This window comes from Polypterus senegalus, chromosome 9, assembly GCF_016835505.1.
Source record: "Polypterus senegalus isolate Bchr_013 chromosome 9, ASM1683550v1, whole genome shotgun sequence".
In the NCBI taxonomy this organism is placed as follows: Eukaryota; Metazoa; Chordata; class Cladistia; order Polypteriformes; family Polypteridae; genus Polypterus; species Polypterus senegalus.
The window spans coordinates 75,493,571-75,520,806 of record NC_053162.1 but is presented as its reverse complement, the minus strand read 5'-3'; the positions used below and the strand labels follow the sequence as shown (position 1 = coordinate 75,520,806).

Here is a 27,236-nt window from a genome sequence, read left to right as displayed (position 1 = left end):
TTTTGCAAAATTATTAATAAAAAAAAAACAAACTGAGAAATCACATGTACATAAGTATTCACAGCCTTTGCTCAATACTTTGTTGATGCACCTTTGGCAGCAATTACAGCTTCAAGTCTTTTTGAATATGATGCCACAAGCTTGGCACACCTGTCCTTGGCCAGTTTCGCCCATTCCTCTTTGCAGCACTTCTCAAGCTCCATCAGGTTGGATAGGAAGCATCGGTGCACAGCCATTTTAAGATCTCTCCAGAGATGTTCAATCGGATTCAAGTCTGGGCTCTGGCTTGGCCACTCAAGGACATTCACAGAGTTGTCCTGAAGCCACTCCTTTGATATCTTGGCTGTGTGCTTAGGGTCGTTGTCCTGCTGAAAGATGAGCCATCGCCCCAGTCTGAGGTCAAGTGCATTCTGAAGCAGGTTTTCATCCAGGATGTCTTTGTACATTGCTGCTGTCATCTTTCCTTTTATCATGACTAGTCTCCCAGTTCCTGCCGCTGAAAAACATCCCCACAGCATGATGCTGCCACCACCATGCTTCACTGTAGGGATGGTATTGGCCTGGTGATGAGCGGTGCCTGGATTCCTCCAAATATGACGCCTGGCATTCACACCAAAGAGTTCAATCTTTATCTCATCAGACCAGAGAATTTTGTTTCTTGTGGTCTGAGAGTCCTTCAGGTGCCTTTTGGCAAACTCCAGGCAGGCTGCCATGTGCCTTTTAGTAAGGAGTGGCTTCCGTCTGGCCACTCTACCATACAGGCCTGATTGGTGGATTGCTGCAGAGATGGTTGTCCTTCTGGAAGGTTCTCCTCTCTCCACAGAGGACCTTTGGAGCTCTGACAGAGTGACCATCGGATTCTTGGTCACCTCCCTGAGTAAGGCCCTTCTCCCCCGATCGCTCAGTTTAGACGGCCGACCAGCTCTAGGAAGAGTCCTGGTGGTTTCGAACTTCTTCCACTTATGGATGATGGAGGCCACTGTGCTCATTGGGACCTTCAAAGCAGCAGAAATTTTCTGTAACCTTCCCCAGATTTGTGCCTCGAGACAATTCCTTTGACTTCATGCTTGGTTTGTGCTCTGACATGAACTGTCACCTGTGGGACCTTATATAGACAGGTGTGTGCCTTTCCAAATCATGTCCAATCAACTGAATTTACCACAGGTGGACTCCAATTAAGCTGTAGAAATATCTCAAGGATGATCAGGGGAAACAGCATGCACCTGAGCTCAATTTTGAGCTTCATGGCACAGGCTGTGAATACTTATGTACATGTGATTTCTCAGTTTTTTTTATTTTTATTAAATTTGCAAAAACCTCAAGTAAACTTTTTTCACGTTGTCATTATGGGCTGTTGTATGTAGAATTCAGAGGAAAAAAATGAATTTAATTCATTTTGGAATAAGGCCGTAACATAAAATGTGGAAAAAGTGATGTGCTGTGAATACTTTCTGGATGCACTGAATTATTTAATATTTTTCAGTACTTGAAAAATTATTAAAATTCTGACATTTACATTTTCAAATAGTCTCTGGCTGACAAATTCATACATACTACAACTGAAAAAGAAAATGCATGAGAAAACTAAATAACTTCATACTTTTAACAAAAGAAAACAATGTGTAATAACAGACAAAACAAACAACAACTCATAAAAAGATACCATTTAAATATAAAGTTTTCCTAGAAGGAAAATGTTCCACTGTGAAGGTCCAATAAAGCAAAACAGATGTATATAAACATTCACAGAGGTCCCTCTTCTACATGAATGAGATAAATGGAATTTAAATGAATGAATGGTATACACTACTGCTTAAAAATCTGCAATTATTTATTGTAGTTATGTAATTTCAATATATACAATAAAATTACAACCCCAAGTCAGAATCAGTTGGGTATGGAAAATGCAAATAAAAAAATGCTATCATTCTTAAATTTGCTTTGACAGTTATTTCATTGCAGATAGTATGAACCCAAGATATTTCAAGTTTTGTCCGGTGAATTTCATTATTATTATTAATGTATAGTAGACGCCCGTGAAGACGCGGTTCAGGGTTTGCAGCCTCAGTCGTTTTGCGGATTATTCCTTAGAACCTAACTAATAATTGTTAGCGGAAACTGCAAAATATCCTCCGCAATTTTCTATGGCTTTTTTCGTGGCAATACTGCACTGTAGACAGAACAGGAAACAACCATAGAGGAAAACGTGGCTTGGGATGGTGAAAGTAGCCAATCAGGGGCTGTTGGGGTCAAAGGATGTCAGCTCGGCTTTTAAAAAGGGGGCCAGTGACCAAAAGAAAAAAAAAAAACATTTTTTTTGTAATTTGTCTTTCAAGTTCCTGTCCCTTTGCCTGCCTTCTTTTGGGTTAATTGTACTTACAAGTTTTGTCCTGGATCGTTTCGTGGTTGGGGTCTGGATTGTCTGCCATCTGCCTGTGTACATGAGGACTGTAAGTGGAATCACTGCCATCCTGTGTAGAAAGGAGCGCTCCTGAAACCACCCACCCATTCAACATGCGGATCTCTAAACTACTGTATTTTCATCATCACATTTCATCCATTGCTGTTTTTCAAGGACTTTACTGTGTGTGTTTTGTTAGTCTTTTATTGCATTTAATGTGTAATCGCTGTAAGGTGAACAGGGGTGGCATTGTTGTTTTCATTACATTCTTTATTTGCTGTTTGATTACCGGTTTGCTTTGTTTTTGTCTCTGTTTGTGAGTGCATGTGGGTTGGGTTAAGGCTGAGTGTGTCCCTGGAATCTCTCCACCATAAAAGTAAATAAATCACCGCCTTCTTAGCGACACCGGACTGCTACAGCGTTATTCATTTCTCCTTGCTGCTGATTGACTGCTGCCCTGTGACACATCTCCGGCTATAGTCAGATCCCAGTGCAATTTATCGCCACGCCAGAGCTGATCAGTCAGTGCCGTACATTCATTCATTGAGTAGCCAGCTCATGGCCACTGCCAGTCCCTGTAGCACTGCAGTCTCAATGTCTCTGGGATTGAGCTGGTACACTGGACTAGCCTGCAATCATCAGTGTTTACCTCTGTGTGCTTGCATGCAGTTCAACCGCAGTTGACTTACTGAATTTCATCAACGGCGTCAGTTGTACCTTGTACATATTGTTCCAGTTGCTTTTTAAATAGTCTTTACAGTTCATTGGCAGTGTGTAAAATGATCAATGTTGCAGTAATTGTGATGCTCTTTGCATTGGGGAAAAAAAAAAAAAGTGTTCCATTAAAATTTCACTTTTTCTTTGTGAATTGTGACGTTTACTTGAAAAATGCAGCAAAAAAAGTATTTGGCGCCCAGGGATGCATTAACCCCCAAGTATGTGGCAGTTTAAGGGTTAAAACCTCAAGATGCCATCGAAATGCCCTGCACCTTCTAAGGCTTCTGGGAATGAAAACACACTTGCATGAATTACAGTACATATAGCGGTAATATTGTATTTTACATTCTAGCACTTTGGGTGACATATCAGTACAGTACAGTATACGGGTTTACCTTTACATTCTTTTTTTTAGGTAATGTATCAAGCTGTTGAGGTTGAAATTAAATTAAAATGTTTTGGGGGCATATTTAGGGTTTAAACAATAAATACTGGCATTTTTTTAACCACATCCATAATTCACGGCTTTTCACAATTGGCAAGTACTCTAGGAATGTAACCCCTATGAACTTCGGGGGTGTACTATATATCCGTTCCTGCATTTTAGACCTGCAACACATTCCAAAAAAGGTCGGGATGGTAAAGCAGTCATCAGTTTGTAATAATTGCTTCATGTAATCTTTACTTTTCTATAAAGATTCATTCCGTTAAATATCTGTCTACATGTCCTGTTACATGTAATGGAGGTGAACAACAATAACAAAGAAAAAAAAAATCATGCCAAATTCAAGGGTAGTAGACCCCTAAACTCAGATAGCTTCAAGTGCACCTTACCAGGAGTGAGCAGGGAGCAAATCGTTACAAATGTTTTAGTCTTATTCATGCAAAATGAGTGGCGACACATCATTTCAAGATAAAAGAGCTTCAAAGGGCCCAGAAATGAAAGGCTGTTGATGTCCATATGGGAGAAATTACAAAGTAATTTCAGGATAATAGGCAAGATTTACCAAACTCAAAAAAATCCCTCAGAGAAATACTTTAACAACAGAGGACAGCCAAAGAAAATGAAAAATATTTAGGCAAGATATGACAAGTAAGAATGTTGAACTACTCTAATTACATTTGTACTGCATATAAAAATGTTTCAAGTTTTTTCAAATTAAAAGGATCATTTGCATATAACAAAAACAAAACAAAACGGAATTTAACAATTTTCCCGCATTTTATATAGTGTCTGAAAATTCCACTCTTAAAACAGAAATTAGTAAGGAACATTTACTACGTATAAACATAAGGTGTAATTCTCAATTTAATGTCACACAATAACACAATTACCTTATTTCTAATGTATAAAATGTAAACAGATTAGTTATAAACAAGCAGGTTAAGGAGTATAATATTTTGAGGCAGCAACTAACAAAACAAGATACAAGTATTTACACAAGATTACCTTTGGTACTGCAGCTTGGAATACAAACTCTGTCATCTCGGCATCCGTTGAGTTTGAGGCATGTATTGTAATTACTGCAATATTGGGATTTGTGTTGGACCTTTCAAAAGTAAACTCTATTTTCAAACCATTTTTATTGTAGGCTGTCATGGGTGGAATACCTAGAAAATAAGCATAGACTTTTCTTTCATTTTCAGCCTTCTGATGTTAAAATATACAAAAGGAAACTATCATAGTTATATCTAGAGACACACACTATATATCTAGGCTATTCAATTACGCTCAAGTCCCTGAAAACCACATTCCTATATGAATGACATACCTTTTCACTTTCTGAATAGATCATATTTTTGGGTAACTGGACCTATTTGGGTTTTATCAACATACATAGTATTGACATTGTTAACCAATCGACATTTACTGAGTAAAAAATGCTACACTAAAATTTTGTTTTTTGTTATGAAACTTTTTTTTTTTTTTAAATTTGACATTGTGTTACATTAGAAAAGAATCTTAGGAATTAAGAAGTAAACATTCAGTTTGCACAGGTATTATTGCTGAGTAGAGTATCCAATCCCGGGCTCCCGGACATTTTTCATTCCTGCATTTTCCCAGGAAACCGGGAATGGCCAAGTTTGCATATATAGCGTGTAAAAGTGTAAAAATTGATCAAGAAATAACAGAGTTATAGTTGAAAACTGAAGACTTCATCACGTCTGTCAGACAACAGCTTTGTACAGCAACTTGAAATTGCAATGCGTCAGTTTGTTGCATCCGCATTATCTGTGCCAAGAAACTTCCATCACAGAATGATGACAAGAAACTGGATGCATCAGTAACAGCTGAAATGGTGGTGTTTCACAGCAACGGCAAGCGCAGGCATTGTTTAGAAGAAGTGTATCTGTATCTGTGGAGGCAAAGCGTGGTTTTTTAGCAGCTGGCGTACTCTGCACAAAGTACTCTCTCGCCTGGACGGCCGCATGCTGGACAAGTTATGCTTTCTACGCTCTTATTACCGCAACTAACTAGATCGGGGCCCATAGTTTTTCGGCTTGCGAGCTACTTTTAAAATAACCAGGTCGAAATGATTTACCTACATTAAAAAGTGTGTGTGTATATATATATATATATATATATATATATATAAATAATTCAGGTTATGATTCTAAAGGACAGCTCTGATAATGAAGATTAAGGACCATTCAAAGAAGCTAAACATAAAATAATAAAAATCCATAAAATAGAAAGTGGTACAAAAAAACATCCAAGTGCTTGGATGTGTCTGGGTCACTGGTGTGTCAATTATCAGAACATCAATATATCCCGATGCTAAATAGGAAGAATGTCTTTCAAAACCCTCTGAATTTGTAAGGGAAGCCACAGAGAAACCAAAATTAATTCTTAAGGAACAACAGAGTACAGTGTCCAAGACTAGAGAATAGGTGTAATAGTCAACTATATCTGGAGATCTGGATAATACTTGCCCATATAGGACATATGCAAAGAAATCAAAAAGAAGGATACGAAAGACAATCTGGGGATTGTCAAAAAAATGAGACTGATTTATTTCTGATAAAGGGTTATGTGGTCAGATTGGTCTATCAAAGAGTTTTTTGACCAATGCTGAAAGAAATGTTAGATTTGTGTGACACAAATACAATACTGCCTATATGTCCAAAAACTCTACCTATAATGAAGTAATGATAGTAGTATAATTTTGTAAGTCTGATTTCATTAGCCAGACATCTGGTTAAAAGAGGAGAAAGAATGGATGATGAAAGAATGAGGAATGCAAAATAACCAGTTTCAGTCTGCTAAAAGCATGAAGATTGAGCAAAAGTTAATCTTTCAGCAGGTAAATTATTCCAAACAAAACACCAAAGTAACCTGTAAGTGTATCAGGGGCACAAAAGTTGAATTGCTCTATGGTCCTGTTAAAGCCCTGACTTCAAACTGACTGAGAACCTCTGACACAATTTGAAACTTCTTGATGTGCAAGCGTCATCCAATTAACCTGAACAACTGCCCGAAGAATGAACAGTGTGCAAAGCTTACACATACTGACATCCCAAAATAATCTGAAGGGCTTATTGCTGCACAAGATGGATTTACAAAATACTAACATTTGGGGAAACTACTTATGCAAACATATTAATTTTACTCAAATAAACAAGTAAGAGTCAACAGTAGAAGTAGCTGAGGTAAAGAAGCCCTTATGAGCCCTATGCATCACTCCTGACCTGTTGCCCCTATTAGTAAGTCTTTATCTCTATTGAGTTAACACTCATGGGTTGTTTTGAGAAAGATTCAAATTCAAAAGTCAAATAAAAAGTTGAGAATAAGTAGCTAACTTCAGCCTCGTAGAGGAGTTGCTCTTGCTGAGGATATGATAATAAAAGAACTGAGGTCAACATGTTTACATGAGTAAATTTACTGACACACCAATCAATCTGTAAAAACATGAGTAGAAGATGCAAAACACATGCAGATCACAGAGCTGTTTGGCAGGAATGACAGCACTAAGGCTAGGCATCAGCACTGATGTCCCAATTCGACTCAATTCTGATACGATCGATTTTATCTTGACTGAATTAGCGTGCACTTATATATTTGAAATGGTGTTTTTTCTTTAATTTATTTTTTTAAAGAGATTACTTAACCATCCATAGAATATATTAATATAATTTGACAAATTTCAGTAACGCTTTATGGGAAGGGTATCTAAACAGTCACTTCATATAATATGCATAAGCATGAAATGACTTTTAAGAAGAAATGCTTGGTTATTAATGAACAGTTAATTTAGATGATGTGTAACAAAATATCACTGCTCTAAAAAAAACTTTTCACAGCACTGCACTCATTCAAAATACACTATAATTTAACTAACATTATGTATCACCACATCAGAGTTCATTGTTTTAATACAATGCAAAGGCACCTAAGGTAACAAATATCTATATCATCTTGCAAATATTATTATAAAATCAAATATTGCTTCTTAAATAATAAATGTTATTCAATAACCTATTCGTGTGTAGACACCCTTTAACTAAACTGCTAGTCAAATTTATTTCCTTATCGGACATTTAAAATAATCTTGAATTAGTCAAAATTAAAGATACAGTGGGAAGACTTGTGTCTTTCTATAATTCTTAAGTTACTCACTACTTACTACAGCAGTCATGTTAATCAGTCTCGAAAATGAGTCCTTACAGTCCTCAGACAAAAAGTGAGCATTTTAAAAAGTGAGCATTTTAAAACGAGGATCTAGAGCTGATTACTTATTGATAGCGATACTGAATGAAAGGAAAATAAAAGAAATGAACCTGCCATCGTGACTGATAATGCTGCGATTATGGAGCTACTTCAAGTCAGCTGCTTTGTGCACATGTTTACTTTTGTAGCAGTACAGTTAGCTAGCCACATGCTTAAAGAGAAGCAAAGTTTATTGGACTTGCCCACACACAAACTTGTGATTGATGCGGTCACACAATGGAACAGCGCACTGAAAATGCTAGAAAGGTTTTTGAACAAAGAGCGAGTCATCTCAGCAGCGCTGTATATCGGCAGCGAGGTTGGTCCCGGTGTGACTGGTATGCAGTGCGCTTTATCTGCAACACATCTGCCACAGTTGCCCAGTTGTTTTTAATGTGTGACTGTCACATAGGAATCTGCTTCCCTCTATGTTCAGCTGTCCACACATCTGATTTAAGGGTCAAACATGCTTATTTCAGTTAAAGAGGACACACCAGTTTATGCAAGATAGTAAAGTGCTTTTTTTCCGTAGAAAGCCTTAACAGATGCATTAGCACCACCAACTGGATCAGATGCCAAAAATAAAGATAAGCAAAAACCTACATATAGTGATTGAGAAGGATACAGATTCACAAGAACGATCTTGAGACTTTAAGAATCAATACTGAACCGTTTAAACGAAAAATGATAAATCATTAAATTGATATTTTTACCCAGGCCTAGACAGCACTGTGCTATCATTGTGCCTACATCAAAACCCAAGTACTGGACTTACTAAACTTCAACCTGATTAAACTTAAGTGAATTGGTGTTGCTAAACTAAACCTAGCCTGTATGTATGTGCTGTCAACCCTTCAATGGACTGATGCCTTGTCCTGTCTTGCACCTTTCCCCATGATATTACACTCAAGGATGTATGCCTAAAACTAGGGCTTTAAATGGCCTTACCAGTGTGTACAGATACCTCACGCTCCAAAACGCCAACGATCTCCAAGAGGACCCCCAAGACTCTCATATGATTTACTTATATCAACATTTAAATGTCATATAAAATTAGTACTGCAACACAAAGATGACCAAATGCCAGCAACATAGAGTACTGCCAACAATTGTATTTTTCAAGTATTGCCTATAACATCAGTTCAGTTCTTATTGCATGCTACAGGTATGCTCAGTATTCTCTCTCAGTGAAAAACATGCCCACTATCAATCCAGCAGCAGCATATATTTGCAAAGTAATAAAAATGGATGGACAGATGAAATAAGCTTTTGTATGGTGAAAAAATAAGAGATCCCCAAGTGTTACTTTTTCAGTTATTACTGTCTAATTGTCTGCAGTTGTCAATTGCAATCAGTAAATTGCCGATAATTTTTTTTTTAGGAGAATCCATACCTCTTGGATTGAAAGGTCACTGTGGAGGAAGATGAAGTGAAGTATAGTGCACAGTCATTGTCATTATCCTTATAAAATGGCTGAATAACACAATAATATTTTGCTTGGTTAAGATGTTCTGCAATTTGTATATAATTTTAAGACACGGATCAATATTCATAACAATTTTGGCTTGAAAAATGTATACATTCATAAGTTTTAAGGCTTAAAATAACAGAATACAATAACACAGTCCGTTTTGAGAGGCGCTGCTATTTCTCTAAGATTATAAATAACAATGCTAGTAATCCCAGAGTCTTATTTTCTACAATTTATCGTCTGTTAAACCCAGGTAACACAAAGGAATGCCCCTAAAATACTTCCTGTGAAACCTGTGAGAACATTGCTGTATTTTTCAATCAAAAAATTAACATAGATACTTGCGTATAAGTCGAAAAAGTTATGCCTTAAAATTCATTCAAAAAAACAGCGTTGTCTTATCCGCGGGGCAACACAACTTTCCATAGAATTTGGGTAATGGCACAGTGCACAGTGCTTTCAGAAAAATCAATGTTCAAAGTACAGTGCAGTGATTCAAAAGAACTCTTCATTGAATAAATAAACCGTAAAGCAAAAGTGGTGGATTAAAAATCAATAAAATAGAAAAACAATCCTTTAAAAACCCGGCCTAGCACCCAGGCTACCACACAGCTGCCAGCGAGCGCTCGTTCGCCCACTCGCACACCCTCTCTGTCTCTCCTGCTTTCTGCAGCCTCCTCTGTTTTTTTTTTACTCCGTTTTTCCTTCCTTTCTAACTGACTCGCGCTTCTCTTTATATGCAGAGAGGACATAGCAGCTGCAGCACATTAGCCACAGGAACAATCACGGATGTGGGCAGTCCCTCACCAGTGCACTAGGTGAGAAACGCCCACACCGCAGATTGCCCTGCGGCTCGCTAAGTCGCGAGCGCACCGATTATTTATTTAAAAACTAAAACGGCCTTTGCTAAGAGATTTGTGGACCCATAACACTACATAAGCCTTTGTTGGAATTTCAAGCATCGGCTGGCAGGTGTACGCGGTTTATGAACAGATATGGGCTGTGCCTTTATCAGCGAACAAAAATCTCGCAGAAGCTGCCTAAAGATCTAGAAGAAAAGGTCAGTTCTTTTCATAAATTTATTATCAAGCAAAGACAAAGGCATGACTTTGATCTCAGTAACATTGGTTACATGGATGAAATGCCAATTTGATATGCCGGGGAATCGAACTGTAGCAGGTATTGGTGAGAAGACTGTACTTATTAAGACAACGGGCCATGAAAAAACCCAAGTTTTACCCTCGACTTATACGCGGGTCATAACAAATTTTGTAATTTTCGGCTTAAAAAATACACTCGACTTATCTAAGAGATCGACTAATACGCGAGTATCTACGGTAATGATATTAGAAATAACATAGTATATCTCCCCAACACTGCGGAACCTCCTAAGCCCCAGTACTCCGTTATAAAGAAATTAAATTCTTTCACCAGGATAGATTTACCTGATTTACATAGAATAATCTCTCAACTGAAACCCTCCACCTGCGTCCTTGACCCAATACCAACAAGGTTTTTCAAGGAAGTATCAGGCGTGCTAATTGATAATATTCTTGACATAGTAAATCCGTCATTAAATACGGGGGTCTTCCCAGACTGTCTAAAGACTGCTGCAGTTAAACCCCTACTCAAGAAAAATAATCCTGACCCCTCTGCTTTTGAAAATTTCAGACCCATCTCTAACCTGCCCTTCTTAAGTAAAATCCTAGAGAAGGCAGTCATTATGCAGTTAAATGACCACCTCAATAAACATGCTATTCTTGATAAATTTCAGTCAGGTTTTAGAACAAATCACAGCAAAGAAACTGCACTCGTTAAAGTAGTAAATGACTTGCGGATAAATGCAGACAGAGGCCATTTATCTGTTCTCATCCTCCTTGATCTGAGTGCTGCATTTGACACCATTGATCACAATATTCTTAGAAATCGCCTTAGTCAATGGGTGGGCCTCTCTGGCCGTGTCTTAAATTGGTTTGAATTCTACCTGGCAGGGAGAAAATTCTTTGTTAGTTGTGGTAATCACAACTCAAAGATACATGATATTATATATGGTGTTCCACAAGGCTCTATCCTGGGTCCGCAGCTCTTCTCAATCTATATGCTTCTGTTAGGTCAGATTATCTCACGTTACAACGTGAGCTACCACAGCTATGCTGATGACACACAGCTGTACTTATCAATAGCACCTGATGACACCGACTCTCTCGATTTACTAACACAATGTCTTACTGGTATTTCTGAATGGATGAATAGTAATTTTCTCAAGCTAAATAAAGAGAAAACTGAAATTTTAGTGATTGGCAATAATGGATTTAATGAGGTTATTAGAAATAAACATGATGCATTAGGATTAAAAGTTAAGATGGAAGTAAAAAACTGTTGACTGTAACCTGAATTTTAAATCGCATATTCATCAGACCACTAGGACACCATTTTTTCACTTAAGAAACATTGCAAAAGTTAGACCTCTAATATCATTGAAAGATGCTGAGAAATTAATTCACGCTTTTGTTTTCAGTCGACTAGATTACTGTAACGCACTCCTCTCAGGACTACCCCAAAAAAGACATAAATCATTTGCAACGAGTGCAGAATGCAGCTGCTAGAATCCTTACAAGGAAAAGAAAATCCGAACACATTTCTCCAGTCTTGATGTCACTACACTGGTTAGCTGTGTCTTTCAGAATTGACTTTAAAATTCTGCTTATGGTTTATAAAGCCTTAAATAACCTCGCCCCATCTTATATATCGGAATGTCTGACACCCTATATTCCAAATCGTAACCTTAGATCCTCAAATGAGTGTCTCCTTACAATTCCAAAAGCTAAACTTAAAAGAAGTAGTGAGGCGGCCTTCTGCTGTTATGCACCTAAAATCTGGAATAGCCTGCTAATAGGAATTTGCCAGGCTAATACAGTGGAGCACTTTAAAAAAACTGCTGAAAACACATTACTTTAACATGGCCTTTTCATAACTTCACCACCTACTCAAAGCATCATGATGCTCCAACATTGATGGACTAAAAGCCAGAAGTCTACGTGACCATCATCATTAAGTCCTTCTGTGAGAATCCTAAATACAAAGAGGACTGTTTTATTTATGTTAGGTAGAATGCCCAGAGGGGACAGGGCGGTCTCATGGTCTGGAATCCCTACAAATTTTATTTTTTTCTCCAGCCGTCTGGAGTTTTTTTTTCTGTCCACCCTGGCCATCGGACCTTACTCTTATTCTATGTTAATTAATGTTGACTTATTTTCTTTTCTTACTGTGTCTTTTATTCTTCTATTCTTTATTATGTAAAGCACTTTAAGCTATATTTTTTGTATGAAAATGTGCTATATAAATAAATGTTGCTGTTGTTGTTATTATAAAATAACTTATACATGTGATATTATGAAATTCAGCTATTTTAAAAGACGACCAGCTATGCATGTGTATAGTCTTCTGTAATAACTTTTCAACCCAACTCCTGAGGAGTAGTCTCCTCTTGAAAGATAAAATCACAGTACACTTTACATGCCATGTTGTTGACTTTGTTTTGATGTACTTTCGTATTTGTGTTAGAACTCAGACAAGCAAGCAGAGAATTAAAGAGTACAGGGATGTATTTGGTAAGTTGTAGGCTTTTATTTTCCAATGACGACTCATGCCTTTTTGCCTCCATTGAAAAGTGCCAGCTGGGGCAAAATATTGTTGAATATTTATAGAAAATACTGCACACAATTTTGTGTGGCAAATACATATATACATGTTTGAGAGGAAATAACTATGACTTGGGGGGGAAAAAAAAATCTAACTTATCCTATGAGTGTATTACACAATACCACTACAGTTTTACTAAACAACTTTTTTACACAAAAAAAAAAACTGAAACTATGTATTTCTAATAAGTAATCCTGATCTTGTCCTACCATTGTGAATAGGAATAATCTAAACTGATACTTAGCAATTACATTTACTTATAGGATAACCAATATAGAAAAACACAATTAAATCATCAGAGTCAAACTTCAAATGATAAAACTGTTGATGAATGTCAAAATTAAATGGATATTTTTACCTGCTGTAACATCATTAAACAAAGGCTGAGGTCCTAAGCCATCCAGCAAGAAAGGAGTCTGAGACACTGAAAGAGGAGCCGTAGGCACTGTTACTGGACCCCCTACAAATGTGACATTATAAGACATTAGTTTTAAACAAATATTAACAGCAAATATACTTATGGCTACAAAAAATAAGAGGAGATTATATAAAGGCATTTACACCACCTGAAAAAGAGAAATAATTAAATGATTATTATATAAAAATTCAATTATAACAAAAAACTACATCATAACTCACACTAAATAGAGTGCTATGCGCAAGAAAAGAGTGAAAGAATTAATTCCCACATAGACTTAAAACAACATACATTTTCAAAGGCATATTGAACCAGCTGACATATACAATTGTCTAACATGCAGGAGCTTACTTAAGTTGCTAGCTTAAGGGTTCACCTAGAACATGATTGAGCAATATTAGTCCTGAAGGTCCACAGTAGATTTGTGCTTTGACCTAGGCTTCTAATCCAAGAAAAACAAAAAAGAAAAAAAAAAAACCCACAAACTTTCTTCTTCAGGTACATAAACATAATGTGGCCCAAGGATGTGAGAGGAACTCAATGTTTTGAGGGAAAACTCAAACAGACATATCAAAGACATTCAATCACAAAAACAATTACAATGTTGGAATTTTACATGAGTCCAAGTCTCTGATAAGAAGAGCTAACAACTTTGCCATTGAGTTCTGTTCTCTACAACACCAACTAGTCATATAGCAATCACATCAAATCATATACAATATTAAACTATTAAGTTCAAAATAATACAGCTAACAATTATTTTTGGAATACTTCAGTAAGCAAACTATCGGGTTGAGAATTTGTCAGTTTCATCTGTGTTCCGATATCAATTTTAAAAATGTGATTTAGTAATTCCTTTCTGAGATAAATAATAAATAGGCACAGTTGTGTGATGTGTCCAATTACTGGACTTTTATGCTAGCCAAAACATACAAAACAAAACAAAACAAAACAACTCATTATCCAAGATAGCTATGCTGTAATGATCCAGAAACCTTGAATGACACCACAGGCAGACATTTTGCTGCAATCAACTTTTTCCTGACCAGTAGCAAGAAAGCATGGAACCACTTAATCTTGCACCCATTTCACCATATTTTTAAGTTTCCCCCACGGTAGCTGAAGCAGTGTTGTCCATTTCTTTTTAAGTTTTGTTTTATTTTATACTCAGACTTAGACTTGTAGACTGTTTAAGAAGTGCAGAATATAAATGTATACAATTAAAAAATACATGAAAAATGCAAAAATTCTGCCCTATTTATTTGCAACACCATACATAAAATTTTATCTTACACACTGTTGCATTGTGAAAAATACTGCCTAAGTAAGTAAAGAGCCACTTAGCACTATCCAACATGAAATTAGAGGGAACCTTGCTTTTGGCTCGTTAAAGGGATCGTTTGACATCTTAAACTTCCAAAAGTCAGACCGACATATATAAAGTAACAACACATAACAAAGTCACACATGCTTAACCAAATTCAGTGTTGCTGGGGGTGAATGCGTATATCAAAGCAGTGCTTGATGTAAAATAGCCTGATTTTCTACACACCATCACTCAAACAGGGCTGATTTAGAATAACCATTTAAAAAGCATGCATACATTTGCAGACATTGAAGAAAAAAAAAACCAGAGGAAGAAAATTCTAGCAAATATTGGTAAATCATATTAACACCATACTGTTAACTGGGCATACAATTTAAACCTAGAACACAACATAAAGGCAGCATTACTAACCACTGTTTTACTGCTCTGCATATGAAAATAATAAAGTGTTCTAAACAATTATGCAAGTCACATATCCGTAGGACTTCGGTAAAATAAATATTTAGTTTTTAGTTTATCAATTGAAGTGTTTGCTTATTTCAATTTCTTGTATCTTTTTAGATAATTGGTCTCAAACTCTGAAAAGTTTTTTTAAATAGTTTGCCAGGTGATCTTCATTAAAGGGAAACCTGCTTAAACAGGTTGTTCCGAATTATTAAGCAAGTGACGTGAGAGCATTGAAAAACCACAACTCATTCAGAGTATGGTACCAAACAGGCAGAATTTTTAGCGAATTATCCTTAAAGGTAATTTAGGTATCTGCTTTTTGAAAAAGGTATTTAGCATTTAGTGCTTGGCACTGTATGAAGACTCTTAAGAGTCTTAAATATGCATTATACCTTGTTTTAATGTACTGCTTGAATGATGCCAGTATTTTATTCATAGTTAATATACAATGGACATCAAAGTTCTACACATCTATATTACCTCGGCTTTTATTAATGTAAAGTTGAAAATCAAGACAAATGTTTTAAGACCTTTTGTCAGCTTTCAAAATATCTTAAACTAACTAGAATTAAATGGCATCATGTGCAATCATTACTACTACAAAAATTCTGTTTGTGTGCACTTTTTGTTAAGTTGGTTTCTTCAATATATAAAGCACAGAAACTCAAATTCCACAATGGACCTAACAGAAAATTTATTAAATCAGTAGAGGGATACATAGTAACTTCAAGACTTTACATACATTTCTTGCACCACTAAATATACTGACAACTGCATGACTGTTTCCTTTATATGCATAAATTGTATATACATGTTAAAATTAATTCTATAGGCTTTTGTGCCTATCTTGGTACTGTACTATTGTCACTAGTCTGTGAAAACATGCAAATGAGTTTCATTTTAACGTGTACCGATAATAAAACTTAATCATATGTGGAATAATGTATTTTAAGTGTTTTATAGTATATATAGTAATACAGTAAAGGAAACTGCATGACACTGTAAAATAGAACGATAAAGACCAGAATTACAGTATGATATAGTTTTCATTTTTTGAGTGCTAAAGAATTTCTACTTCTATCCATCTGCAAGGTCAGTCTTCTTCATCAAAAGACAATTTATTGAAGGTTACGGTAGATTTTGTATTATAGTCTTCCATTTGATATCTTGTGTTCTCCCTATATGCTTAATACACTATGTATGACTTAATATGCCAATTCTCCTATGTTTGTTCCAGATTCAGACACTGAGAATCGTCACTAAGAAGTGCTGGAAATACTGCAAAATCAAGACATTGCAAAGATAATGGTATTCCTCTAAAATGAATGATCAACCAAGATGAAAACTCGAAGATGCTATTAAGATTCCAACTTGGTGATATTTAAATATCTGAATATGGTTTCCAACATTCAGATAGGCAAAACAGTCAGATTAGCAGATTAGAAATTCCCAAAAGAAAGTGTAAAAATGAAAAATTAATTAATGACTTTAAAAAAGGTTAATGTGCTGTAAAGACCCAGTCAAGAGCCTGATCCTCAATCCTACTTAAAATCTGCAGACTCACGCAATGAGAGCTATGCATGAGAAATTGTCTTTGATTGAGGTATAACTCTTCTGGGAATGGGTAGGATAAAATGAAAAATTGAGATGTACTAGGCTGACATCCTAAAACAGACTTCTACTACTGCAACTCATAGACAGGAGGTGTGGCTTAGTGATTAAGGCTTACGACACATACCCTAAAGTTGCGGGTTCAAATTCCTCTACTGTCACTGAGTGACCCTGAGCAAGTCACTTAAAATGCTTGTGCTCCATTTGGAGAAAAAAATTAATGTAACCAATTGTATCTCAAATGTTCAAAGCTGACTTGAATAAAAGCATCAGTTAATAAATAATTTTTATATATAATACGCTACCGTGGCTGTCCGTTAGTCTGTCTAGGATTTTAAATCACCTGTAGCTCACAAACCGTTTGAACTATTAACCTGAAATTTGGTGCACATGTACTACATGACATCAACTATCCACTTTTGGGGTGATGATTGACCTCCAAAGGTTATTCCTCTTTTTCTTTATTTTAGAATCAACTCTCCGCAGCACCCAGCAGGGAGGCAGTGTGGCGCATGCATACGGACGCTGTTCTCATTTCCTACCACCTTCACCATCACTTCCTCTACCTCTTTATATCTTAAGTTTTCTATTTGCCTAAAAAATGATTTAAGTGCCAGCTTAAGTGAAAAATTAAAGAAAACGTACTAAGTAATTGCAACACAAACACCTTTTTTTTCCTGGGAATTGTTTCAATTTCATTATTTTCACTTTTATTTTAGAACTATGGTAAAAACAATATTTGTAATTACATTTACTTCAAGACCCCATTGAATTTTGATTCAGTTTTTCGACTTACATCATGACAACGCAACGTACAATGCAACGTATAACTGCCCGGGAGAAAATATTTCTTTTTCTCTTATAAATAAACCAACTTTTTCGAATGTTGGTCCCTGTGATTTGTTAACATTAGAATTACCAGAACCTACGAGAAAACTCGTAAATCCGGCCCACCTTAAATCCATTCGCACCTCTCCGTCAGCGTCTTTTGTCCTGTAAATGTGCTGATTAAGACAAGCATTCACTAAGTTCTCCCAGCTCATGCCTTGTTTGATTATCTGGGAGTGAAGTGCTGGAGTTTTAGGGTGGAAATAATAGATTGTTATTTGGAACACATGCATTTCATGTGTGTTCCGTTTCTACAGTAATCTGTGTAAACGCATTGTTAAAACAGAAACTTTTTCATATTTTAGTAATAAATGTTACACAATGTAGGCATAAACTATAGAATGTGTGAAGCCTGAAGTCCAAAAATCAAATAAATACTTTGACAAAAGGTTCAAGGACGATACAACAGTTTCCGTGGCATAAGCGGTAAGATTTGCTGACTTGTAATCAAGAGGCCACCGGTTCAATTCCCACTGCCTCCTATATTTGCCGTTTTTTCAGTAGCTCGCTGCTCTTATTGTTAATATTATACAGTACACACATACATTTGGTTTGCGTCTGTAACAGACCGTGTACATTTATAGTACTGTACTTGTAAAAGTTACCTTTTTTTTTTCAATTCACTTCATGATCACGATACATACTACCGCCCTAGGGATCTGACGCTGTTAGTTTTTATTTGAAACTGGGAGTAACTGTAAATGTGAGTGGTGTTTTGAGGCAATGGAACTGGACATTCTCTGATTTGGAGGGATAAAAGCTGACAAACAAACGCTGGTGAATCTGTGTTCTTCATATATCACCATCACTCGATTTTTTTTTATTCAGTTTTATGGAGTGTTCCTGCTCAAGCTAAATTAGTATGCACCTTATTATCCATGATGTCAAAGCCACACTGACAAAAACAGACATAGGTATGTATGATATTTGGAAGAAATCATTTTATAACCTGAATAGTACCAATCAGAAAACACCATCTCAATAAGGCAATATTATTTGAAAACGAACAGCATCAGATCGGGTGTGAATTTACACTGGCACTGTTACTTAGAGTCAGATCAGGAGAGGTGGTTGTTAGAGCGTGATTGTCATTGAGAGAATAAAACTGAAAAAAGCTAACTTGGATTGCCCGTGTACTCATTTCTTCTGTTGATAATCCTAAAAGATAAAATTCTTCAATAAGATTTTTACATAAGTCTTCTTTTATTTGGAGATTTTGAATTTTAAAGTTGCCAATGTCTAGTAGCCAGTTTGCAAAATCATCCGAATTTTTATTTGCTGCATATTTTTTTGTAATTTGAATTGTTGGAACAAGGCCCACAAAAGTCCACTCTTTAGGCATGCATCGTAAATCTGCTTTCGGCCTCCTTTCTTGACTACTGGTAGAACTTGTCTAAAGTCAGCTCCCATATAAAGGTTTTCCTGCAAACGGTTTTTCAGATCCAAAAACATCCCTAAACGTTTTGTCAATTACATTTAATACTGTTAGAGGGATCACTGACGCTTCGTCCCAAACAAATATTTAATTCTGCAGCATTTCTGGTTTCATCTTCATTTTCCAGTTCAATGTAACATCTTCGTCCGTGATATTTAAAGGTAAGTTAAACGTTTCGTGGGCTGTTTTTCCATATGGAAGAATTGCCGCTATACCTGTCCCATGCTATTGATGTAATATTGTTGCATAGCTGTTTGTAATAATGGACTAAACATTTATATAAAAATGTTTTTCCTGCTCCGCCTGGTCCATCTATGAAGAATAACCGCTGTTTAATTTCTCAGAGGACACTTTTTTGAATTATGTCGAAAATTGATCTTTGATCATCATTTAATTGTAAATACATTTCCTGATATAATTTTCTATGGTCTTCCACTGTTATATCTTCATCTGCTGTTGTCTCTTTCTTTACCTCTGATTAGTTAATTTCTTCTGGAAGTCCAAAATGCTGCATTGTTAAATCTTTTGTTTCTAACAATTCTTTGATGACTGAAAGAGCAGTTTGTTCATTCGACTTTTCGGCTAATGGTCCTTTGAATGTTTCTGATAATTGTAAAGCATCAACTTCACCCGTCAATTAAATACATGAAGAAGTGTCTTAATTTGTCAGGCATCATTACAGAAGTGGCATCAGACATCATTTCAAAAATATAGTTGTCTCATTTACATAATCCAGCTGCTCATTCCGCTTTTTGAAAAATACCATATGTAGTTCCATCTATAGTTAGAACGTCTTAATACAACGTTTCTCCTTTCGATTCACGCAACAATTTTAAATGAAACTGTTCAATATCTTTTGGTGATACAATATTTAATCAAGCAGCAATATTGCAATTAAATTTTTCTTGGATGCCACATTCCCTTTTGTTTTTGCCATGTGCAATGGTATTTGCGCATACGTATATGCTTTTGCATTTACGTCGTTTTTTTATTAAGTTCAAAATAAGCCAATAATTTTGCATTTTTAGTTTTTGCTACCTATCAAGCTTCTGCTTCTTCCCCTTCTTTAAATTGAATCATATTCTGACCTGGTAATTGAATCGGTGATAATTCAACAGAATGACTTCGACTGTGCATTGGCAATTCCATTAAATGCCACCCACTTTCCATTGCACTGACGTACCGAGTATCTAAATATGCTTGAGCTTCATCCTGCGACTGTTCTTTCGATAAAGTTACACGTATCCTATCGTGCCCTTTATGAATGTACTTGTAGATGTACTTAATACTCATCACCGATGCTCAATACTCGACATTAATATGGCAATCAAATCTTTTGAGTAAATTACGGGTTATATTACGGATTCCAAAAAAGTTGGGACACTAAACAAATTGTGAATAAAAACTGAATGCAATGATGTGGAGATGGCAAATGTCAATATTTTATTTGTAATGGAACGTAGATGACAGATCAAAAGTTTAATCAGAGTAAATGTATCATTTTAAAGGAAAAATATGTTGATTCAAAATTTCCCAAAAAAGTTGGGACAAGTAGCAATAATAGGCTGGAAAAAGTAAATTTGAGCATAACAAAGAGCTGGAAGACCAATTAACACTAATTAAGTCAATTGGCAACATAATTGGGTATAAAAAGAGCTTCTCAGAGTGGCAGTGTCTCTCAGAAGCCAAGATGGGTAGAGGATCACCAATTCCCACAATGTTGCGCAGAAAGATAGTGGAGCAATATCAGAAAGGTGATACCCAGCGAAAAATTGCAAAGACTTTGCATCTATCATCATCAACTGTGCATAACATCATCCAAAGATTCAGAGAATCTGGAACAATTTCTGTGCGTAAGGGTCAAGGCCGTAAAACCATACTGGATGCCCGTGATCTCCGGGCCCTTAAATGACACTGCACCACAACCAGGAATGCTACTGTAAAGGAAATCACAGAATGGGCTCAGGAATACTTCCAGAAACCATTGTCAGTGAACACAATCCACCGTGCCATCCGCCGTTGCCAGCTGAAACTCTACAGTGCAAAGAAGAAGCCATTTCTAAGCAAGATCCACAAGCTCAGGCGTTTCACTGGGCCAGGGATCATTTAAAATGGAGTGTGGCAAAATGGAAGACTGTTCTGTGGTCAGACGAGTCACGATTCAAAGTTCTTTTTGGAAATCTGGGACGCCATGTCATCCGGACCGAAGAGGACAAGAACAACCCAAGTTGTTATCAACGCTCAGTTCAGAAGCCTGCATCTCTGCATCTTTGGTCTGTCTGTCTGTCTCTCTAACCTCTCTCTCTCATTTCTCTTAGGGCACGAAGTAGAAAATGGCCGACAGTGGGGTAACTCGCGTTGAAATCGTAATTGAGGAACTCCAAGCACTTGATGAAAAGATTCAGAAACTCCTGTCCCGACGGAAATACCTGAGAAATCTGAAGGCCCGGCTGTTGGATAAACCGTCCTTGCCATCTGGAACCGGCGAAACATCAACCCCGCGTTGTGCCGACCTCACCCCCGCGTCTCGTAGGAGCGACGCCGCTGCTGACCTCGGTGGATTTCAGCTATGCAGGCGGGGGTTCAAGGCCAGAGCACCTCCATCGGCACAGGCGAGCATTTTATCTCAGAACCGGTTTGACCCTCTACGCGTCCCCATTTCGCCTTCAGCACCTGGTGATGTATTAGTGGTAGGTGATTCCATCGTTAGAAACCTTAATGTCGCATGCCCTAATGCAAAATCGTTTGTTTCTTGTTTTCCGGTGCTCGTGTCCGAGATGTAATGAAGCGTCGCCAGCAGTCTACGAAACACAAGGAGAGGGCAGTTGGATCAATCGTCTTGCATGCCGGCGTAAGCGATATAAGGCACCGACAATCAGAAATCCTGAAGGCTGACTTCGCAGCTCTGATTAGAGACACGAAGGAGAGGACCCCATCGGCAAAGATCTTCGTTTGGTCCACGACTCTCGTCAGACGATCCAACGAGTACTACAGTCGTCTGCTAGGGTTGAACAACTGGCTACAGGGTTCTGCAAGAAGAAGGATGTCGGCTTCATCAACAATTGGAATCTCTTTTGGAAAGGCGCGTCTCTTCAAGCGTGATGGCCTGCATCCGAACAGTTTCGCGCCGGGTCCTCTCCGAAAACATATCGAAGGTAATTCGTTTTCTTGACTATCTATCTCTGCTCTTAACCCCTTCGAAATAATACTGCTGTGCCAGGACATGATGAATGTTTAATAGAGTCTTCCGTTAAAGTTCACACCATTAATACTGTAATAAGCAATCTCAATGCACGTAGAAAACCTAGGAAATACGGCATAAACTCCAATAATCTAATTAAAATCACTATTTTAGAGGAACAATGTATTAAAACTATAAAAACAGATCACAGATTAAACAAAAAATATACACAGAGCGGCTAATAATAATAATTTAGTTCCTATTCCAAATAACAATACGCACATAGTACTCATCTCTGCACCTCGAAACATTAAATATGGCACTATTAAATGTCAGAGCTTTAACTAACAAAACGTTTTTATCAACGATCTTATTAGTGATAAAAATAGATCTTATTGCACTAAATGAAACATGGCTGAATTCAGATGCGCGTCAGTTTTAATCGAATCTGCCTCCGGATTACAGTTTTACTCATTCAAACCGCCAGGGAAAAGGGGCGGATTGGCTAACATTTACTCGAGCGATTAAAATGTAAAGATGTCAGTTTTGGTAAGTTCAAGTCCTTTGAGTATCTCGCCGTTGTTATTCATGGAGATTCTCAAGTTCTAATACTATCCGTGTATAGACCTCCTAAATATAACGTCGTTTTTGAGGAATTCTCTGACTTAATGTCAATTTTAATTACTAATATGACACACTCCTAATAGTTGGCGACTTTAATTTTCATATAGATAATCAGTGTGATCTAAAAGTAAAAGAATTTATGAACCTCCTGGATTCTTTTGATTTGAGACAACTCATAAATCAGCCTACACATAAAGCAGGTCATACATTAGACTTAGTGATTACTAAAGGACTGAAAGTTGATATAAAACAGATCATTGATATTGGTCTATCAGACCATTTTCTTCTACTTTTAATATAGAAATAATGATAAAAACACTCATGAGAAGCATATTGTTAAAAACGCTTCTTTGATTCGCAGCAGCTTTAAAACTTACAAACATTTTAAGCAATCAGTCCGTTTATAGTGCCAGCTATAATAGCGAGGACAATGTAAATAGTAAGGTGGAAAGATTTAATTCTAAAGTGAGAGCTGCTGTTGACATAGTTGCACCTGAAAAGACAGTGAAAAAATCTTCTAGCATTGGTATACCATGGAAGACCCAAAGAGTGTCTGATTTAAAGAGAACATGCCGTAGAGCTGAGCGTCAATGGAGGAAGAGTAAACTTACTATCCACCACGAAATATTAAAAGTCAAAATAACAGAATACAATAACACTGTCCGTCTTGAGAGCGCTGCTATTTCTCTAATATTATAAATAACAATGCTAGTAATCCTAGAGTCTTATTTTCAACAATTGATCACCTACTAAACCCAGGTAGCTCAAAGGAATGCCTCCTAAGTGCTTCCAGTGAAACCTGTGAGGCTGTCGCTGTATTTTCAATCAAAAATTAATGATATTAGAAATAACATAGTATATCTCCCCAACACTAAGGATCCCCTAAACCCCAACATCCTGTTATAAACAAATTAAACTCTTTCACTAGGATAGATTTACCTGATTTACAAAAATAATATCTCAATTAAAACCCTCCACCTTCGTCCTTGACCCGATACCAACAAGGTTTTTCAAAGAAGTATCAGGCGTGCTAATTGATAATGTTCTTGACATAGTAAATTCGTCACTAGATACTGGGGTCTTCCCAGACTGTCTTAAGACTGCTGTAGTTAAACCCCTACTTAAGAAACATAATCTTGACCCCTCGCTCTTGAAAATTTTAGACCCATCTCTAACTGCCCTTCTTAAGTAAAGTTCTAGAGAAGGCAGTCATTATGCAGTTAAATGACCACCTAAATAAACATGCTATTCTTGATAAATTTCAGTCAGGTTTTAGAACAAATCACAGCACAGAAACTGCACTCGTTAAAGTAGTAAATGACTTGCGGGTAAATGCAGACAGAGGCCATTTATCTGTTCTCATCCTCTTAGATCTGAGTGCTGCATTTGACACCATTGATCACAACATTCTTAGAAATCGCCTTAGTCAATGGGTGGGCCTCTCTGGCAGTGTCTTAAATTGGTTTGAATCCTACCTGACAGGGAGAAAATATTTTGTTAGTTGTGGGAATTACAACTCGAAGACACATGATATCCAATATGGTGTTCCACAAGGCTCTATCCTGGGTCCGCTGTTATTCTCAATCTACATGCTTCCGTTAGGTCAGATTATCTCAGGGCACAACGTGAGCTACCACAGCTATGCTGATGACACACAGCTGTACTTATCAATAGCACCTGATGACCCGATTCTATTGATTCACTAACACAATGTCTGACTAGTATCTCAGAATGGATGAATAGTAATTTTCTCAAGTTAAATAAAGAGAAAACTGAAATTTTAGTGATCAGCAATAATGGATACAATGAGGCTATTAGAAATAAACTGGATACATTAGGATTAAAAGTCAAGACGGAGGTAAAAAGCTTAGGGGTGATTGTTGACTGTAATCTGAATTTTAAATCACATATTAATCAGATCATTAGGACAGCATTTTTCACTTAAGAAACATAAGTAAAGTTAGACCTCTTTATCACTGAAAGATGCTGAGAAATTAGTTCACGCGTTTGTTTTCAGTCGACTAGATTACTGTAACGCACTCCTCTCAGGACTACCCAAAAAAGATATAAATCGTTTGCAACTAGTGCAGAATGCAGCTGCTAGAATCCTAACTAGGAAAAGAAAATCAGAACACATTACTCCAGTTTTGATGTCACTACACTGGTTACCTGTGTCATTCAGAATTGACTTTAAAATTCTGCTTATGGTTTATAAAGCCTTAAATAATCTAGCCCCATCTTATATATGGAATGTCTGACACCTTATATTCCAAATCGTAACCTCAGATCCTCAAATGAGTGTCTCCTTAGAATTCCAAGAACAAAACTTAAAAGAAGTGGTGAGGCGGCCTTCTGCTGTTATGCACCTAAAATCTGGAATAGCCTGCCAATAGGAATTCGCCAGGCTGATACAGTAGAGCACTTTAAAACACTGCTGAAAACACATTACTTTAACATGGCCTTTTATAACTTCATTTTAATCGTAATTTAACTTAATCCTGATACTCTGTATGTTCAATTCATCATAACAACTATTCATGGTGGCTCTAAAATCGGTACTGACCCCTACTCTCTTTTCTGTTTCTTTTTCCGGTTTCTTTGTGGTGGTGGCCTGCGCCACCTCCACCTACTCAAAGCTTCATGATGCTCCAACAATGATGGACGGATTAAAAGGAAGAAGTCTACGTGACCATCATCATCATCAAGCCCTTCCGTGAGAACCCTAAATCCAAAGAGGACTGTTTCATTTATGTTAGGTAGAATGCCCAGAGGGGACTGGGCGGTATCATGGTCTGGAATCCCTACAGATTTTATTTTTTCTCCAGCCGTCTGGAGTTTTTTTGTTTTTCTGTCCCCTGGCCATTGAACCTTACTCTTATTCGATGTTAATGTTGATTTATTTTTTATAATTATGTCTTTCATTTTTCTATTCTTTAATATGTAAAGCACTTTGAGCTACTGTTTGTATGAAAATGTGCTATATAAATAAATGTTGTTGTTTTGTTGATGGTATGGGGTTGCATGAGTGCGTGTGGCATGGGCAGCTTGCATGTCTGGAAAGGCACCATCAATGCAGAAAAATATATTCAGGTTCTAGAACTGTACCATAATTCAGGATATGTTTCTCTGTTTGGAATTTCAGCAAAGAAAAATCGATCTACATCATCAGCAGTTAATAATTTTTTTTGCAAAGTAACCAATAAATGCATGCAAGGTAAACACTGTTTTTGAAATTTGATTGTGTAAATGTATGCTCTGATTTGACCAAACACCGTTTCAAGTTCTTTCAAGAAAATTAAGACTTTCTGATAATACAATTTACTTACGAAAGTCGGAATATCCAGAGCCGATATAGCCAATGGTATTGTTCTCAAGAATCTGCAGATTTCTGGCCATTGTGGATTGCATGTCATTGTAATAAATAAATAAATCAGGCAGACCGATAGTTTGGGATATTGCCATTGCATCGTGACATAATTGTTGCAATTTTTTTTTTTTTAATCAGTATGCTGCTGCTGGAGTATGTGAATTACCTCTTGGGGATTAATAAAGTATCTATTTATCTATCTATCAATGCTCTTGGACTACCTTGATATGATGATGGTAATATTGCTGCTTTACATATTTTGAATTTGTCTGAACTATTGATATTTGAATTTTGAATGTGATCAATGAGACTGTGCATATGTTCCGTTCTAAGTTTTGATTGATTCGATTTAATAAAGAAGAGACGATTAGCTTCGACTTTTAGATACGCATTAATAATGTAATGATGCGTTATATATGTTGAGATGACTGAAGTGGGTTAAATACATTTGAATGTATCACTAATTTTGCCCTGAAATATTGTGTTGTTGTTATTCATTTTTCTGATTTTGTGTGTTTCATATTGTATGACCATCCTGTTTCACCATCTGGGAAAAGTAAAGGAAAGTGTAATGGATCGGAATGTGGCGAATTATTAGACAGAAATGTTGATTCCTATTTTGCTTTTGGATAAGCACAAATAGCTATGTCTTTCGAAACTATTATGTCTGATAATTTGTCACATGTGGGTTTATTATAAATGCGACCGTGATCTTTCTGATTCATATAGAAATCCAAGAAAACTTCTGTGTCCTTGTTTTGCTGATAAATTTCGTGTGAAGTGTGATACTTTTGGGCGTATGGATTTGTATCCAGTATTGGCTGTATAAAATCTAATACATCTGATCGTTTAACTCTTTTGATTATATGTTGCATCACTTCGCCGTGATCATAAATATACACCTGACCGAATTGTGGTTTCTTTGACATTAAAATTGTT

The 27,236-nt window shown here is 36.7% G+C and overlaps 1 protein-coding gene across 2 annotated transcripts in view; it reads right to left on the bottom strand.

Moving 5' to 3' along the window:
* ap1g1 (adaptor related protein complex 1 subunit gamma 1) overlaps positions 1-27,236 on the bottom strand; it is a 212,642-nt gene that overhangs the window by 10,670 nt on the left and 174,736 nt on the right. For both annotated transcript variants that reach the window (XM_039763306.1, XM_039763307.1), the window contains 2 exons: positions 13,358-13,459; positions 4,569-4,729 (listed from right to left, as the gene is read on the bottom strand). In XM_039763306.1, the coding sequence (XP_039619240.1) occupies positions 4,569-4,729; positions 13,358-13,459 (263 nt within the window). The remainder of the gene's footprint in view (positions 1-4,568; positions 4,730-13,357; positions 13,460-27,236) is intronic.